The sequence below is a fragment of the Artemia sp. Qi Xiang Cuo genome, chromosome 7 (genome assembly GCF_049724085.1).
Source record: "Artemia sp. Qi Xiang Cuo chromosome 7, ASM4972408v1, whole genome shotgun sequence".
NCBI classification, from domain to species: Eukaryota; Metazoa; Arthropoda; class Branchiopoda; order Anostraca; family Artemiidae; genus Artemia; species Artemia sp. Qi Xiang Cuo.
Genome location: NC_142800.1, coordinates 12,574,102 through 12,592,900, shown reverse-complemented (window position 1 = coordinate 12,592,900; position 18,799 = coordinate 12,574,102). Strand labels below are relative to the sequence as shown.

General features: G+C 36.9%; 1 protein-coding gene across 1 annotated transcript in view; it reads left to right on the top strand.

Annotated features, from left to right (window-relative positions):
• Positions 1–14,397: 14,397 nt before the first annotated feature.
• The window catches only part of LOC148949962 (innexin inx2-like), an 89,549-nt gene continuing 85,147 nt past the window's right edge, over positions 14,398–18,799 (top strand). Inside the window, exon 1 of the mRNA XM_089092033.1 lies at positions 14,398–14,781. Coding sequence (XP_088948159.1) covers positions 14,508–14,781 — 274 coding nt within the window. The 5' untranslated portion in view covers positions 14,398–14,507. The remainder of the gene's footprint in view (positions 14,782–18,799) is intronic.

The window sequence follows — 18,799 nt, the reverse complement described above, 5'->3', positions numbered from 1 at the left end:
ACCCTAAGCACAGAGAAACTACCACCTCGTTTGACTACTCGCTCTAAATCCGATACATACTTACTACTAACTGAAAAATGGGGATTTGATGGTGATTTATTAGACTGACCTACTGAATTATTAATCAAACTAAGAACATCTATTGGGTTATTTTCAAACTGAAGTAGCCACTCACCCAAGGAGGAGATTTCACCCGAACTAGAGTCAGACAAAATCTAAATACTTACAAACTATGATCTATCACGCGCCACTCACCTCCCAGCTTGGTATCTCTATAACAATGACATGTGGACAGCAACTAGGCAAACAGAACGATGAACTAATTTTTGAGACAAATGAAACTGAAACACAAAAAATAAAGGCCAAAAACAGAGAACTTGGATAAGAGAAAAACCAGTATACAAAATCAAAAACATAACTAAATCTCACAAGTCAGTAGAAAAATTTATATATCTTAAATCACGAAAAACCCCCACTAACAATATCAAACAAATAACTAAAGAATAAACGAATAACACCAATTACTCATCACCTCCAACTGACACAGCGGGGGAGGGAACCACAGAGGCTGTATAACTAGATAGTTTAAAGGGATACTCTTAGAAGACTTTTTCGCTTCTATACATACACTAATTCCTTTCGTTATCACTCGGGTTTCACCAACTTTTGTTGAAGTATCAGATGACGTACGCAGATTGTAGCCGAAAGATAGCAGTTCTTTTCTACGGCGTGCCAATTCACGCGGGAGATCAGAAGTGATGCTTTTTCCTAATCCTTTCAGTTTACCACAATTTTCCATAATAGCGTCTTTATCTGCTAAATCAGCCAAAGTCACGAAAACTGCCCCGGCTTTTGCTGTAGACCTAGATGCCCTAGTATTAGAACCTGATGGTTTATTTTCATTCAATCGATAGCACTTGACGAAGGGCATTGAATTAGCGTTACTTCAACGAGAAACCTACGGGCAGCATTTTAACAGTTACTACCTTGAACAGTTGGTATGCCGTGAAGTAGAATGTTCTTTCTTTTTGAAACAAGTTCAACTTGAAGACAAGACATTTTAAGATTTATTACTTTGGCTTTGAGAAGCATATTTTCTTCTTTAAGCTCCAAATTCTCATTTTGCAAAGCCTCAATCTCTTGTTCCAGACCAAGAATCTTCGTCATAAGCTCAGTGTGTTTCTGATCAACGTACAACTTCATGAGAGACATCATAAAATTATTCAATAGCCTCCCCTAGATTGGCTAATTATCAAATCAAAAATTCATTAAATTGAGACTTACTGGCAAGGGCCCCGTATTACTGAAATAAATCCAGAGAGGCCCGTGTTCAAACAGCCCAAAATTTCAGTAAAATCCTATCAATTCTATCAAGAATTGAATGTTCTATCAAGAATCTATCAAGAATGATAGATTCTTGATTCTATCAAGAATGAAATTAATAATCTTTTTACAAGTGAACAAACAGGCTTCAGAAAAGGACATAGCTCTGTCGACAACATCACTCGCCTTGAAATTGATGCTTGTAACTCTCTTAAAAACAGACAGCCCACAATGGCAGTCCTATTTAACTGGTCAGATGTCCATGTGGAAATGTAGTCCATGAGAAATTGATTGATCTTTTCATTAACCTGGATTTTCCATTCTTTTTCATAAGTTTCATGAAGTCCTTTTTAAGTGATAGAAGTTTTTATGTTCAAGTTAATGAGTATAGGGCAGAGATGAACCCCATTACGAGAGGTCTTCCTCAAGGAGCGATTTTGAGTCCCTTTCTCTTCAATTGGTATGTTTAAAAATTCCAATTATCTCACTCGTTGTTTGGCCTTTAAGCAGATGGTTTGATTATTTGGAAGTCCAGAAAGGATATTGTAATTCTTCAAAGTCTTATTCAATAGGATGTAAGCGTAGTTCAGAGATTCTCTTCAGCTTTTGGTTTTCCAATTTCAATTAGTAAAACCAAAGTCGTTATATTTGCTAATTGCTCAAGAGATCCTCCCAATCCTCTTCAAATTTTCTCTAATGAAATTCCGTATTGTTACAGTGAAGCTACTTGCGTATGGATAGATTCGAAAATGTTATGGCATACACATATTAGTTCTTTGAAATACATGATCATTCGGAGACTTTGTACTCTAAATGAACTTTTTGGAAGTAAATGGGGATGCCACCCTAAAGTTATTTTGGGTTTTTATAAATTATATAGCGGATCTAACCTAGAATATGGTATCCAATTCTTCTCAATTCGTTCAGCATTAAAAACCCTGGCATCTTTACAAAATTCAGCTATTCAAATTACTCTGGGTTTGCACAGGCATACTCCTCTGTCTAAATTAAAACAACTGTCTGATTTGGTTTCCCTAAGTGAAAGAACATCCAGTCAAAGGAACAAATATTTCTCACGAATTCAAGCTTATGGAAGCAATCATGTTGTGTATAATCATACTTTGGCTTTGAAGGCAGCTTGCACAAATGGCCATTCATCTTGGAATCAGTTTCAATTGGAGGTCCCAAATTGGATTCAGTTTTCTCCCTCTGCGTACCCCTTTACTGACACTCCGCCGTGGGAAATGAGTCCACGTATTTGTCAAGCAGAATTATTCCAATAAATAAAAATCAAATTCCCAAACACGAGATTCAGACTATTCTGGCTGAACAGATTTTGAAGTTGTACCCTAATCAGAGGAAATCTATTCAGATGGATTTGTTCAGCGTGTGAGAACTGGAGCAGGAGTATGTATATCATCACTGAATCTTAGCCTTTTTTCACCTTTTCCTTAGGGATCTTCCGTTTTGTCAGCTGAATTATGTGCCATTCGCATGGCCCTAGATAAAAAATTTATAGAATTGCCAATGATAAGGACCTATTCAAGATTAGGAGACAGCTTCTGAACCTCCAGGCTAAAGGCAACCAGATTTATTTCCAACATAATCCAAGCCATAAAGGTATAAAATATAATGATACTGCTGATTTACTGGCAGCAAACGCTTCTTTGTTAAATCCAAGTCTTCTCTCTGATCTCAATTCACGTGATATTATTAGGCAAAGATCTAATGTTAATCGCAGTAAATTGAGTTTATCTCCTTTTCGTACTAGATTACGCACAGTGCTATATTACCGTCTCAAATCAGGTGCCCTTCTTCTCAATAGTATGTTATTTAATTGGAAGTTACATCACTCCCCTCTATGCAGGGTCTGCTTCTCAACTGATTAAACTATCCAGCATGTCTTATTTGATTGTCAGCCACTGAGTTTGGAGACTGTTTCCCTTAAACGCCTCTGCTATCAAGGGTGGATCCAGGATTTTTTTTAGGGGGGCGCGAAATAGGTTGATCCGATAAACTTGCGTTATGAGCAAGTTTAATTAACGCAAACTTGCGTTAATTAAGTAAATTATACTACTTTAGACTACGCTAGGGGAGCGCTCCCCCCCCCCGGATCCGCCACTGTCTGCTATATGGCTAATATTTCAAATACCTACACTGCAATCCTGAATCCTAACTTGCCTTGGCACGTGGATAGAAAGATTTTTAAGGCATCTATTGATATTTTAAAGAAGAGTTTGATTGATTAGTGTTTATTAATGCATAATGAAGTCATTAAACAGAAGGAGGTTATTCATCATTTGTTCTGGAGAGTGCGGAAGAGAGCGGGAGTGAGCTTGAAGAGCCGTATTGGTACTGGCCTGCCTATAGGTCTTAAACTGCTGGGGAAAGGTGACTCAAGTTCCGTTTGGAAGTTTTTATACTATAAGCTACTCATTACATAATTCACTTGCATTAATAAAACATTGCCTAAAAGAAACAGACTTCATTAAATTTCTGCACACCTTTGGCAACAGTAGGTATTTTACCATCGCCTTAATGTAATATAAAAGTATACAGTAAGATGTAATTAAGAACAATAGAAATATAATATTACAATTTAGGATTACAATCATAATAGTTAGGATTTTACAGTTTAACTGATACATGATTTTGCAAGGTTACATTCGATGTCGTTAGTTGGATTTTCTCTGGGACAAATTGAGCTTCATTTCTTAAATTTTTTTATACTATAAGCTCCACATTATACAATTCACTTGCATTTATCAAACCTTGTTTAAAAGAAACAGACTTGGTTTTCATTGAATTTCCGCACACCTTTGGCAACAGTGGTTATTTTACCATCGCCTTAATGTAATGTAAAAGTCTAAGAGGATTACATTCCCCCCACATTCCTCAAGGTAAGGTCTGTAAGTTATACCCTGGGGGCATATAAGGTTTTTACCGAAAGCTTTGTCGTAAAAACTTGAAAAAGGGCTCATTCAATTGGAAATTCAAAGGGCTAGTGCCCTTTTTAATAGTCGAAAGTGATTTGAGGGCAACAAACCCCCCTCTCACACTCACCATGTCCCCAAAAATATCCAATCAAAATTTTTAGATAACCATTTTGTTCGACGTAGTTAAAAGTTTTAGAAATTAGGTCTTTGAGGATGATAACCCCCTCAGAGCCCTCGGGGCAAGGGTTGTAAGTTATGCCCTGGGGGTATATAAGATTTTTGTAGATAGTGATGTTGTATAAACTTCAAAAAGGGCTCATTCGATTGAAAATTAGAAGGGCTTGTGCCCTTTTTAATAGTCGAAAGTGATTGGAGCATGACTAACACCCCTCTCACACCCGCCATTTCCCCAAACACATCCAATCAACATATTTAGATAGCCAATTTGTTCGACGTAGTTAAAACTTTTAGAAATTAGGTCTTTGAGGATTATAACCCCCGCAGAGACCTCGGGGCAAGGGTGGTAACCTATGTCCAGGAGGCATATAAGGATTTTATAGATAGTGATGTTGTAGAAACTTCAAAAAGGGCTCATTATATTGGAAATTAGAAGGGCTTGTGCCCTTTTTAATAGTCGAAAGTGATTGGAGGATAACTAACACCCATCTCACACCCACCATTTCCCCAAAAACATTCAATCAAAATTTTTAGATATTAATTTTCTTCAACGTAGTTGAAAGTTCTGGAAATTAGGTCTTTGAGGATGACACCCCCCCCCCCACCCTCAGGGAAAGGGTTTTAAGTTATGCCCTGGGGGCATATAAGGTGTTTATTGAAAGCGTTGTCGTAAGAACTTTGAAATGGCTCATTCGACTGGAAATTGAAATGGCTAGTGCCTTTTTTAACAATCGAAAGTGATTGTAGAGCAACTAACGCCCCTCTTACGCCCACCATTTCCCCAAACACATCCAATCAAAATTTTGAGATAGGCATTTTGTTCAACGTAGTTGAAAGCTCTGGAAATTAGGTCTTTGAGGATGACTAACCCCTCACAGCTCTCAGGGCAAGGGCTGTAATTTATGCCCTGGTGGCATATAAGGTATTTATAGAAAGCGTTGCCGTAGAAACCCAAAAAGGGCTCATTTGATTGGAAAATAAAAGGGCTAGTGCCCTTTTTAATAATCGAAAGTGATTGGAAGGCTTGACATTTTTATAGTAAAGATTGCTGTGGATACAATGTATTATTATTTTTTTTTTTTTTTTTTTTGTTGTTTAGACCAGGGAACTTGGTTTCGAAGGATTAGTGTTAGGAACTTTGAAAAAGGCTCATTCGTTTGCAAATATAAAGGGCTAATGCCCTTTTTAATAGTCGTACATGATTGAGTCGTACGTTTTTCAAAGAAATTTAAAGAACTCCATTAAACCAAAAATTAGCAAAGATAAAATCAAATAATCTACCAAGCCTGAAACTACCACAAATCAGCATCAGTAAATAAATGAAACCCAAAACAAACAGAAATTACAATAAACAACCGAGTCAAACCCAAAACAAGCAGAAATTAACATGAGTAGGGCTCAAAACCCCTATGGCTTTCCAAGGCCAGAACATATTTTGCACTTTAAGGAAAAAAAATACAAATGAATGTGCATTGTCAGTTTAATATACATACACTGATATTTAGTAATCTAAATGTTAATATTATTTGATTTATTAAAGTTACAAAAGTAAAACATTTATGTTTTACATTTATATTTTCTTTATGAACAGATTAATGGGTTTATTGACGCCTTGTGAACAACCTAAAAAGCTCATAACAGATGAACTTGACGTCAAATTTTATCTTATAAATTAGTCAAAGCATCAATTAGTCGCTAAACCACGAAATTTTGGTGGAGAAAATTAATAACACAGGTATTAGAGGTAAAGGCCTAGATCTAATAAAATCTTACCTGCGTGGTCGAAAAATTCAGGCAGAAATAAATGGGCACCTGTCAAGCCATATTACTATTGATGATATTGGAGTCCCCCAGGGATCAATATTTGGCCTATTACTATTTTTGATTTATATAAATGACCTTCCGACGTGCTTACCCCAAGATAGTAGCTTCATAGTAATTTTTGCAGATGATACAGCGGTAACAGTAAAAGCTAAAACCTCATCTTTATTGGTTGAGAAAATGGTGATAGCAATGAATAAATGGTTTGCTTGTAACTACCTAGCTCCAAATTTTTCTGAGACTGAATTCATGATTTTTGGGCGGTTACGGCGGGCAGTAAATAAAATTACCATAGAAAACTTAATTGTAAATCAAAGCAGGATAAAAAGAGTAAAATCATTTCGTTACCTTGGGATCATTCTCGATGAGCTTTTATCCTTCCGTAAACATTCTGATTATTTGAGTTTGAAACTTGCCCATAACTTAGGTTGTCTTCATAGATTGAAACATGTGTTTCCCTTGTCCATCCTTAAAATTTTATACCATTCCCTAATTGATTCATATCTAAATTATTGCCCTGTAATCTATCTCAACACATTTACGGTCCATCAGCAACATCTTCAGATAATTAAAAATAAGGCAATTAGAATTCTGGGTACTTTTGTTCATCGCCCAATGAGGCTTCAAAATCTCTCGGAAACCTAAAATTTATATGTTTTTCTTAATATTCTTAATCTTAAACAACTGAAGGACCTGCATACAGCAATGTGGTATTATGATATTCAATCTTCAACAAATTATTTCCATAATTTAGGTATAATTGAGACTCCGATTTCTCCTGTCCACCACGTCCCCTCCATGAAGTATCGCCTTCCTCCAAGTAAATCAGAAACAGCTAGATTCTCAATCAGATATGAGATTCCTCAAATAGTAAATAAACTTAATTTAGTAGAAATGTTCCCAAGTTTCAAGAGCAGATCTTCTTCGAAAAAACATATTTCAAAAATGGTTCTTTGTCTGGATGTTGGGATTGATGAATAATTGACATTAGTACGATTTGTGTTGTTGTGTTCTCATGCTGGGTTGGCCTCCTCTGTTATCTCCTATCTTGTATGTTTTTTTTATATCCTGTATTTGTTATTTCGGCATATTCTTATATTTGTTTATGGCCGACACATCGAGCCCTGCTCACCGTCGACCAGTTTAGAAATTTATTTGTCATGTGTTTTTGCCAATAAAAGATTACTGAAAGATTACTGATCACCATAATAATTACTGCCTTTGCAATATTTTCCGATATAAAAACAAATTTTGATAAAAATAGAATGATTTATTTAATTTCGAAATATGAATATAATAACTGCAAATTTCTAATTATTACAAAAATGACGAAACAAAACTATTTGTTACTGGCTCCTTATGAGTCAACAAGCATATTCTTCTTTAATTCAAGGCTATTAGAGTTACTTTCAAGTGAAATAGAATGTTGCTTTAAATTTTATTTCCTTAGCGTCTGTCATAAACCAAAATTTTGACTGCTACAAAGCTTACAACCAATAAAACTGACACAAAAAAACAGCTCATAAACTATTTAAGTCATCATCACAATAATTAATTACTTTTCCAATAATTTTCTCATACAAAAACCATATTTGATGAAATTGGGGCGAAAATTTATTTAAAACCCAAATATAAATATAAAAATGATAATTTTTAAATTATAATACAAATCACACAATAACAATGTTTGTTACAGCCTGCTTATGAATTAACAAGCATATTGCTTTTTTCAATTTAAGGTTAGTTGAGTTCAAGCAAAATAGAATATTGCTTCATGTTTTATTTCCTTGGCGTCTGTCATAAATCAAAATGTTAATGGCTACAAAGCTTACAACCAATAAAACTGACACAAAAAATTACCCCATAAATTATTCAAGTCACCATCACAACACTTAATTATTCTTTCATTACGTTTCTTATATAAAAGCAAGAATTGATGAAACTGGAACAATAATTTTTTTAAATCCAAAACATAAGTATAAAGCCTACAAATTTTTCATTATCATAGGCAGCGCGCCAGCGCTTCCTCATTAAAGAACGATGTGGGCACAATGTTGTTTTTTTTCTCCATACCCGGGCACTTCGTATCGAAGGAGTTGTCATAGAAACTTCGAAAAGGGCTCATTCGATTGGAAATTGGAGTGGCTAGTGCCCTTGTTAATAGTTGAAAGTGATTGGAGGGCAACTAGCCCCCCCCCCACGCTTGTCATTCCCCCAAATACATCCAATCAAAATTTTGAGATAGCCATTTTGTTCAGCGTAGTTGATTTCCAGATAGAAAATATCCTTTTGAGGAGGACACTCCTCCACAACCCTCAGGGCAAGGGTTTTAAGTTTTGCCCTGAGGGCATATAAGATCAATGTTGACAATGAACAGTTTATTATTTTTTTTTCTTTAAAGCAGGGCGCTCCATATAGAAGGGGTCGTCATAGAGACTTCAAAAGGGACTCATTCGATTAGAAATCGAGAGTTCTAGTGCCCATTTTAATAGTCAAAAGTGATAGGAGGGCAACTAGCCCCCCCCCCCTCTCGCCAATCATTCCCCCAAACATATCCAATCGAAACTTTGAGATAGCCATTTTGTTCAGCGTAGTTGATTTCCAGATAGAAAATGTGTTTTCGAGGAGGACACTCCCCCCTAACCCTCAGGGTAAGGGTTTTAAGTTATGCCCTGGTGGGATATAAGGTTCTTATAAAAGGCTTTGTCGTAGAAACTTAAAAAAAGGTTTATTTGATTGGAAATTCAAAGGTCTAGTGCCCTTTTTAATAATCAAAAATAATTACAGGGCAACTAGTCCCCCCTCCGACAACATCCATCATTCCCCTGAACACATCCCCTCACATTTTGGAGATAGACATTTTGTTCAGCGGAGTTGATTTCCTCATAGAAAATATGTTTTCGAGGAGAACACTCCCCCAAAACCCTCAGGGAAAGGGTTTTAAGTTATGCCCTGGGGACATATATGGTTTTTATTGAAGGCGTTGTCGTAGAAACTTCAAAACAGGCTCATTCGATTGGAAATTCAAGGGGCTAGTGCCCTTTTTAATAGTCGAAAGTGATTGGAGGGCACCTAGCCCCCCCCCCACGCCCATCATTTCCCCCAACACATCCAATCCAAATTTGTAGATAGCCATTTTGTTCAGAGTAGTTGACTTCCAGATGGAAAATATATTTTTGTGGAAGACACTCCCCCACAACCCTCAGGGCAAGGGTTTTAAGTTATGCCCTGGGGCCATATAAGGCTTTATTGAAGGCGTTGTCGTAGAAACTTCAAAACAGGATCTTTCGATTGGAAATTCAAAGGGCTAGTGCCCTTTTTAATAGTCGAAAGTGATTGGTGGGCAACTAGCCCCCCCCCCCCCACCACCACCCATCATTCCCCCAAACAAATCCAATAAAAATTTTCAGATAGCCTTTTTGTTCAGCGTAGTTTATTTCAAGATAGAAAATGTGTTTTTGAGGAGGACACTCCCCCGCAACCCTCGGCAAGGGTTTTAAGTTATGCCCTGGGGGCATATAAGGTTTTTATAGAAGGTGTTGTCGTAGAAACTTCAAAACAGGCTCATTCGATTGGAAATCCAAAGGGTTAGTGCCCTTTTTAATAGTCGAAAGTGATTAAAGGGCAAATAGCCCCCCCCACGCCCAACATTCCCCCAAACATATCCATTCAAAATTTTGAGATAGACATTTTGTGAGCATAGCTGATTTTCAGATAGAAAATATCTTTTTGAGGAGGACACTCCCCCAAAACCCTCGGTGCAAGGGTTTTAAGTTATGCCCAGGGGGCATATAAGGTTTTTATAGAAGACGTTGTCGTAGAAACTTCAAAACAGGCTCATTCGATTGGAAATTCAAAGGGTTAGTGCCCTTATTAAAAGTCGAAAGTGATTGGAGGGTAACTAGCCCCCCCCCCACGCCCAGCAATCCCCCAAACACAACCAAACAAAATTTTGAGATAGCCAATTTTTTAAGCGTAGGTGATTTACAGATATAAAATATATTTTTTAGGAGGACACTCCCCAACAACCCTAAGGGCAAGGGTTTTAAGTTATGCCCTGGGGGCATATATGGATTTATAAGAAGGTGTTGTCGTAGAAACTTCAAAACAGGCTCATTCGATTGGAAATTCAAAGGGCTAGTTCCTTTCTTTAAAGTAGAAAGTGATTGGAGGGGAACTAGCCCCTCCCCCACGCCCATCATTCCCCCAAACACATCAAATCAAAATTTCGATATAGCCATTTTGTTCAGCGTAGTTGATTTCCAGATAGAAAATATGTTTTTTAGGAGGACACTCCCCAACAACCCTCAGGGCAAGGGTTTTAAGTTATGTCCTGGGGTATATAAGGTTTTTATAGAAGGCGTTATCATAGAAACTTCAAAAGGGTTTCATTTGATTGGAAATTCAAAGGGCTCGTGCACTTTTTGATAGTAGAAACAGATTGGAGGGTAACTAGCCCCCCCCCACGTCCATCATTCACCCAAACACATAGAATCAAAATTTTGAGATAGCCATTTTGTTTAGCGTAGACTAGTTAATTTCCAGATAGAAAATATGTTTTTGAGAATGACACTCCCCCACAACTCTCAGGGCAAGGGTTTTAAGTTATGCCCTGGGTGCATATAAGGTTTTTTTATAGAAGGTGTTGTCGTAGAAACTTCAAAAAAGGCTAATTCGATTGGAAATTCAAAGGCTAGTGCCCTTTTTAATAGCCGAAAGTGATTAGTAATATTTTTTGTTGTTGTTGTTATTTAGACCAGGGCACTTCGTATCGAAGGAGTTGTCGTGGGAACTTCGAAAGGGGCTCATTCGACTGAGAATAAAAAGGGTTGATGCCCTTTTTAATAGTCGAAAGTGATAGGAGGGCAACTAATCTCCCTTCCACTCTCACCCTCCCACACAGGATGGCTGGCCCCCAGCCCCCCATTGAACTTCCTGGCTGAAGGACTACGAAACAGAGATCAGCACCGCCGGTTTGGACCTTAAGGGTCTAGTGCCGTCATACTTACTTACTTACTTACTTACTTACTACTTACACCCTCCCATTGGCCCATTATGTTTAAAAACTAAATGTTGCCTTAAGATTAAAAACATCAAAGGGCTAGTGCCCTTTTTAATAGTCGAAAGTGATTAAAGTGCAACTAGCCCCCCCCCCCACGCCCATCATTCCCCCAAACATATCCAATCAAAATTTTGAGATAGGCATTTTGTCAGCGTAGCTGATTTCCACATAGAAAATATATTTATAAGGAGGAAACTTCGCCTAAACCCTCGGGGCACCGGTTTTAAGTTATGTCCTGGGGGCATATAAGGTTTTTATAGAAGACGTTTTCTTAGAAACATCAAAACAGGCTCATTCGATTGGAAATTTAAAGGGCTAGTGCCCTTTTTAAAAGCCGAAAGGGATTGGAGGGCAACTAGCCCCCCCCCCGCCCTTCATTCCCCCAAACACATCCGATCAAAATTTTGAGATAACCATTTTGTTCAGTGTAGTTGATTTCCAGACAGAAAATATGTTTTTTAGGAGGACACTCCCCAACAACCCTCAGGGCAAAGGTTTTAATTTATGCCCTGGGGGCATATAAGGATTTATAAGAAGGCGTTGTCGTAGAAACTTCAATACAGGTTCATTCGATTGGAAATTCAAAGGGTTAGTTCCTTTCTTAAAAGTAAAAAGTGATTGGAGGGGAACTAGCCCCTCCGCCACGCCCATCATTCCCCCAAACACATCAAGTCAAAATTTCGAGATAGCCATTTTGTTCAGCGTAGTTGATTTCCAAATGGAAAATATGTTTTTTAGAAGGACACTCCCCATCAACCCTTAGGGCAAGGGTTTTAAGTTATGTCCTGGGGTATATAAGGTTTTTATAGTAGGCGTTGTCATAGAAACTTCAAAAGGGGCTCATTTGATTGGAAATTCAAAGGACTAGTGCCCTTTTTGATAGTAGAAACTGATTGGAGGGTAACTAGCCCCCCTCGCAAATACATCATTCACCCAATCACATCCAATCAAAATTTTGAGATAGCCATTTTGTTTAGCGTAGGCTAGTTGATTTCCAGATAGAAAATATGTTTTCGAGGACACTCCCCCACAACCCTCAGGGCAAGGGTTTTAAGTTATGCCCTGGGGGCATATAAGGTTTTTTTATAGAAGGTGTTGTCGTAGAAACTTCAAAAAAGGCTAATTCGATTGGAAATTCAAAGGCTAGTGCCCTTTTTAATAGCCGAAAGTGATTAGTAATATTTTTTGTTGTTGTTGTTGATTAGACCAGGGCACTTCGTATCGAAGGAGTTGTCGTGGAAACTTCGAAAGGGGCTCATTCGACTGAGAATAAAAAGGGTTGATGCCCTTTTTAATAGTCGAAAGTGATAGGAGGGCAACTAATCTCCCTTCCACTCTCACCCTCCCACACAGGATGGCTGGCCCCCAGCCCCCCATTGAACTTCCTGGCTGAAGGGCCACGAAACGGAGATCAGCACCGCCGGTTTGGACCTTAAAAAGAAAGGGGCTCATTCGACTGAGAATAAAAAGGGTTGATGCCCTTTTTAATAGTCGAAAGTGATAGGAGGGCAACTAATCTCCATTCCACTCCCACCCTCCCATTGACCCATTATGTTTAAAAACTATATTTTGCCTGAAGATTAAATCCAAATGTACTGTGATAATGCTAATTCCCAATAAGGCATCTCAGCAGTATCCCAAGAACGACTGAGGGTAATATGTTCAAACTTTCGAGGCTACTTCTGCTCTTAAAATTTAACCAAATCAAAATAGTGTAAGTGTATCCAAGCATTCAAAGAAAGTAAACAGATTTTTTTGCGAATGGTATCAAGTTTTCCGTTTCAGGTCAACTAGAGGAAATATGAAACTAAGTTAAACAGTACTATTTGTGTCCAGATTTTTAAAATGGTGTATGTTGCTAAAATTTGCTGAACATTTTTCTCCAGTATACAAATAGCAGGCCAAACTATAAAGTCTTAAAAAACGAAAAGATTTAAAGTGTTATTTTCCTTTTCCCTGAAAAGACTATGTCAATATAAAACGAACAGAAATTAATTTAAAAAAACTTTTTCCACAAATTAAGCTTTTCAAAGAAAAGTAAAGAACTCCATTAAACAAAAAATGAGCAAAAATAAAATCAAATAATCAACCAAGCTCGAAACTACCACAAATCAGCATCGATAAATAAATGAAAACCAAAACGAACAGAAATTACAACAAATAACCAAGTCAAACTCAAAATGAGCAGAAATTAACATAAGTTGGGCGCCAAACCCGTATGCCTTCCTAAGGCCAGAACAAAATTTGCACTTTACTGAAAAAATACAAATGAATGTGCATTGTCAGTTTAATATACATATACTGATATTTAGTAATCAAAATGTTAAAATTATTTGATTTATTAAAGTTATAAAAGTAAAAACATTTATAGTTATAAAAACATTACATTTATCTAGTTATGGTTTATGTTTAATGTGAAAAGTTTTGACTAATCTTATGTTTCCTTGCCGTTGGCCATAAATCACCATGTTAATGGCTACAAAGCTCAGGAACAGTGAAATTGACATCAAGTTTAAGTCAATATCACAGCAATGAATTACCAATATCAACCTGCAAAAATAAGATCTGATGAAAATTAATCTTAATTTATTTAATTTCAGAAGATGAATATAAATAGCGGACAGTTTTCAATTATTATAAAACTGACACAACAAAAAGAATTTGTTACAACTTGATAAGGAATCAGCCACATGAATTTTTCTTAGCCCCAGGTCATCACAGTTACTTCAAAGAAAACTAGGTTTTACCTTGATGTTTTGTCTTCTTGGTATCTACTTTCTTCAGGAGTTCTATAATAGCAGTAAGTATATCCTCCTTACTTTTCCTGTGAGTCTTCCTGTTGAAATACTGAAGGCAAGTCTAAATATTCGTTAAATATTCCCATTAATTGTGACTATTGAGGTTAGGACACTTGATATGGGCTGTTTATAGTCAATGAAAGTCTAAGATCCGAATGCACTCTATATAATCTGTAACATGGCTCGAATCGTTATTTGGCTGTTCATTGGGCTTGTTTAGAAAAATTGGTGCGTCAACAGTGCGTTGTTCAATTAACGGTAAAACTAAAACATTTTTTAGATGAATCTCAAGATAAAAACACTCACGTAGCTGAGCTCTGATGTTAAGCTAGTAATTTAAGACTTTATTTAAGTATTTGCAAACTCTGGCTGCTAATTTGAGAAATTAAAATGTTTGATGTGTTTGGATCTGTTAAGGGTCTATTAAAACTAGACCAAGTGACTGTTGATAACAACATATTTCGTTTGCATTATAAGGCTACTGTAGTTATCCTGATTGCATTTTCTTTACTGGTGACAGCAAGGCAATATATTGGTGATCCTATTGATTGCATTGTTGAAGGGGTACCTTCCAATGTAATGGACACATATTGTTGGATCCATTCTACTTTTACACTCCCAGACAGATTGAATGGACAAGTTGGTGTAGATGTTCCACACCCAGGTAAGATAAAGAATCAGTAGTAATCTTGGTACAAGATCCCTTCTGAACTAGCCTATATTCTTATTTATTTATTAAATGAAAACCCACCTACAAAAACTTAAAAAGAATAGAGCAAAATATGAGAAAAAAGAAAAGAAAACAATAGTCTAGTACAAGACTAATATTGAAAATACCAATAAAAATGTCAATTATATATAAGTAAAGGATAAAATAAGGGTAAATATCTACCAAATCATATTATTGAGTTAGGACTAGCCTAAAGTGAATACACCATTTGATGTTTTTTCTTTATGCTGATTATGAATATAATAAGCATTTCTATCAGAAATGAATTTCAGCCCCCCCTATATATGCCAATTCAGGGTTAGTTTAGGTTTGGTTAGGTTAGGTATATATAGGGGGGGGGGGCTGAAATTCATTTCCAATAGAAATGCTTATTATATTGGTAATCAGCATAAAAAAAGGCATCAAATGGTGTATTCACTTTATTCCTAACTCAATAATATGATTTGGTAGATATTTACCAAAATAAGAATAGGGCCTAAGAACAAAATCAAAACAAATCAAATTCATACATATAACAGCAGACAAAGCTGCTGCACTAGAAGTAGGCCTAGCTCATAACCAGCTACTTTTCTAGTGTATTGTCCAATAACTTGAGAATTATTATGGAAAGTGTAAAGTTTTGTTTAAGAGGCTTCTTGCTATCTTGGAAAGTGTAGGTGAACGAAACTTGGTAGGCCTAAATATTTTGCTGTTCATATTATTGACTTACAAATAAAGTGAATATACCACTGAATCCTTTTTTATGTTCTTTTCAAATATAAAAATCATTTTTGCTACAAATGAATTTTATCCCCCCCCTATTTATACCAATTTAGGGTAGCCTATAGATTTGCACATTAGAGGGATGGGGTAAAGTTTAAACTTACCTCTCATTTGCATCGGAAATAAACTTTACCCCCCCCCCCGCTAAAGGTGCAAATAGGTCTATATACACTGAATTGGTAGCCTATATATAGGGGTGAAGGTAAAAGTATTTTGCAGTAAAACTGATTATTATATTTGGAAAGAGCATAAAAAAGGTATTGAGTAGCCTAGTATGTTCACTTTATTTGTAAGTCAATAATATGATGAGCAAAATATTTACCTGAAACTCAAGGAATGAATCCAGGGCTGAAAATATAGGCTATTCAGTAAATTTGTAGTTGAAAACATAGTTTGGCCAGAATAAAAGTGAATGCATCATTTGATATCTACAAGCTGGATTTTGTCCTTAAACTGATGTATTGGTTTCCTTAAACTGGGTTTTGTGCTCTTAAGTGCCTGCACTTCCCACAAGCTAGCTTAGCTGTTATTTTTTTTGTAGCCTACACTTAGCTGGTTTTTCTTCCATTTTATTCCAAAGTCTTATGCAAAAAGCTGTGTTTTTTTGTGTAAAGTCATTTTTTGTACCTTTAATGTCAGCTCCTGAATAATTAAGGCCATCATGCCACCAAAAGGCAGTAACACAAGCAAGTTCATGAAAGGATAAAAACAGTTGTCATGCTTTTACTACTGCCCTAGACAATTCTGCAGCTGTACTTAACTGTGACAGTGTTAAAGATGGCTTTGTGCTACCTGCCTTTAACTAAGTGCCAAAGAATATGACTTGCTTAACAAATGACATAAACATTAGGTCTTCATGATCTTTCTGTCTTCCAAGCTGTTGACCAGTCCTCACATTTTGCCCAAACCAGAAACCAAAAATGCTTAATATAGTTTTTGTAAACCACAGTTCATATATTATCCAGTATGATCATTCTCTATCTCACCCATTATAAAAACCCGGACCAGGGTGTGAGTGCTCCGGAGAACGTTTTGGCAGATATAAACATGTTAGACATGCTAGACAGGTTAGTCTGTTTCTGACTGTTTCCATCAAAGTGCATTGAAACAAACGGAAATGAAGCTAATGCAGAAACAAGCTAGACAAGCTAAGGCAGAAATAAGTGGGAGGAGCTTTTTGTTCACGAAGACCAGAAATGATCTGCGATAAGCTTACTGGTATATTCTGTCTGCTGTGTTGTAAACTAAAGCAAACTGATCCAAAGGATAAATTATCTTTTATCAATTGATAAAAGTGACCAGCTTGTCATGAAAATAGTCACCTGAAGACATAAACCAAGAAATAGATACAAAGAAAAGATATTTACAAACTATAACACCATCAAGGTTGAATTAGGGCAAATCAACTGAGAATTGATACTTTAAGGTAGAGTCAACAAGCAGGAGGAGAAATTCTAGACTGTAGTGATAAAGATTCAGAAATAGAACACAATAAAAAAATTTGTCCCAACACCAAGGACCTTGCACTATATGATGACTAACATAGAATAGAATATAATTTATTGACACAAAAGCCCAAAGGGCTGTGGTCACAAAAACAAAGACACTTTCATGCAAAAAATAAATTAGTACAAAATATACTACATTTCAAATCTCAGGCTCTATATCCATTGTAGGACCTTCCAAATCTTTATCCCATATCTTTCCTTGCTAATAAATCTATTATCTCATCTCTCCCAAGCCTCAGCCCCAAACAATTCTTTCCTTAAATCCATTAATTCACTACACTTGCCCACAAAATGAACCAAATCTTCCTCTTTCCCACACATGAGACAGAAGTAAGGACCAGAAGCTTGCCTAACCCCTCCTAGATACTTCCTTCTCTCACCTAGCGGTAACCCATCTGACCTAACACAAATAATCAACTTTTGTTGCCTCTTTTGAAACCCCGCCTTAAAATACCTATTTTCTCCCCATTGCTCCTTAGCCTTTGCATATAACTCCAGTGATTGGGTCTCATTCACTCGCGCATGCCATACCTGGATCTTATGGTCCCTTATTTGAGATGGCCATGTATCACTCTTTGGGATCCTCAGAAATTCTAAATATGCTGCTTTTGTTGTCCTTACTCTTGGCGTACTCAGGATTTTTTCCCATAATCTTATCATCCCTACTAGCCTATCACTTCTTAAAGAAATTAAACTAGATCTTCACTCAATACTAAACTATTTGTTGAAAAATGTAGACCTAAACTCTTTTAAAACACTGAAGCTGAATCTTTGCCATCATCTCACCAGATATGTATCCCCAAACTTCAGATCCATAATGCATAGCCATTTCAATCTTTACCTGAAATATCTGCTTATGCTACCCCCTTTTCTAAAAACCATAACTACTGACTTCTTTACATTCAGGCTTAGTTGTTTCCTATCTATATAATCCTGAGTTCTATCCAACAAGAACTGTAAATCCTCTCTAGACTTCACTACTAGTGCCAGGTCATCTACAAACATCAGCATGCATAGTTCACAGACATCTAATGACACCATTGGGGATCCTTGCTTCCTAAGAAAATCTGGCAAATCATTAAATAAACAACGAAAATAGCTGTGCAGGCAGGGGGCAACCTTGTTCAACCCCCCTTTCTAGAACAAATTACATCTGAAAATTTTCCTGCAACCCTAATAACAAACTTTGTAGCTTCATACATACTTATTAAAATCCTTACAAGTGGGTATGGCAGGCCAATATTTATACAATCCTTCACTAACAACCCTTGACAATCACTAACAACCCAGGACTGCTAGTGAATACTGATTACCTGCCCCCCATTGGCGCTAGCGATCACCTCTGTATTTCCCATGACTTGCTAATAAGTCAACCACCAAACAACTGCACCAAACGAACGTATACCGACTACAGCAGGATCAGGGAAATACTACAGGCGGTTGCATGGGATCAAGTGACTAACAGTGATGATATAGAGCAAGCCTGGCTAAATTTCAAGAACGCCGTCCTCCATGTTGAGCAGCTTTGTACTTCAACGTCTTTTGTCAAGGCACCTAGAACACTGCCTCACATAGATCGACCCATTAAAAGAGCCATGAACAGGAAGAAAAAGGCACTTTCGAAGTACAAGAAGTGTGTATGCACACGACACTGGGAGCATTATGCCAGAGCCAGGAATAAG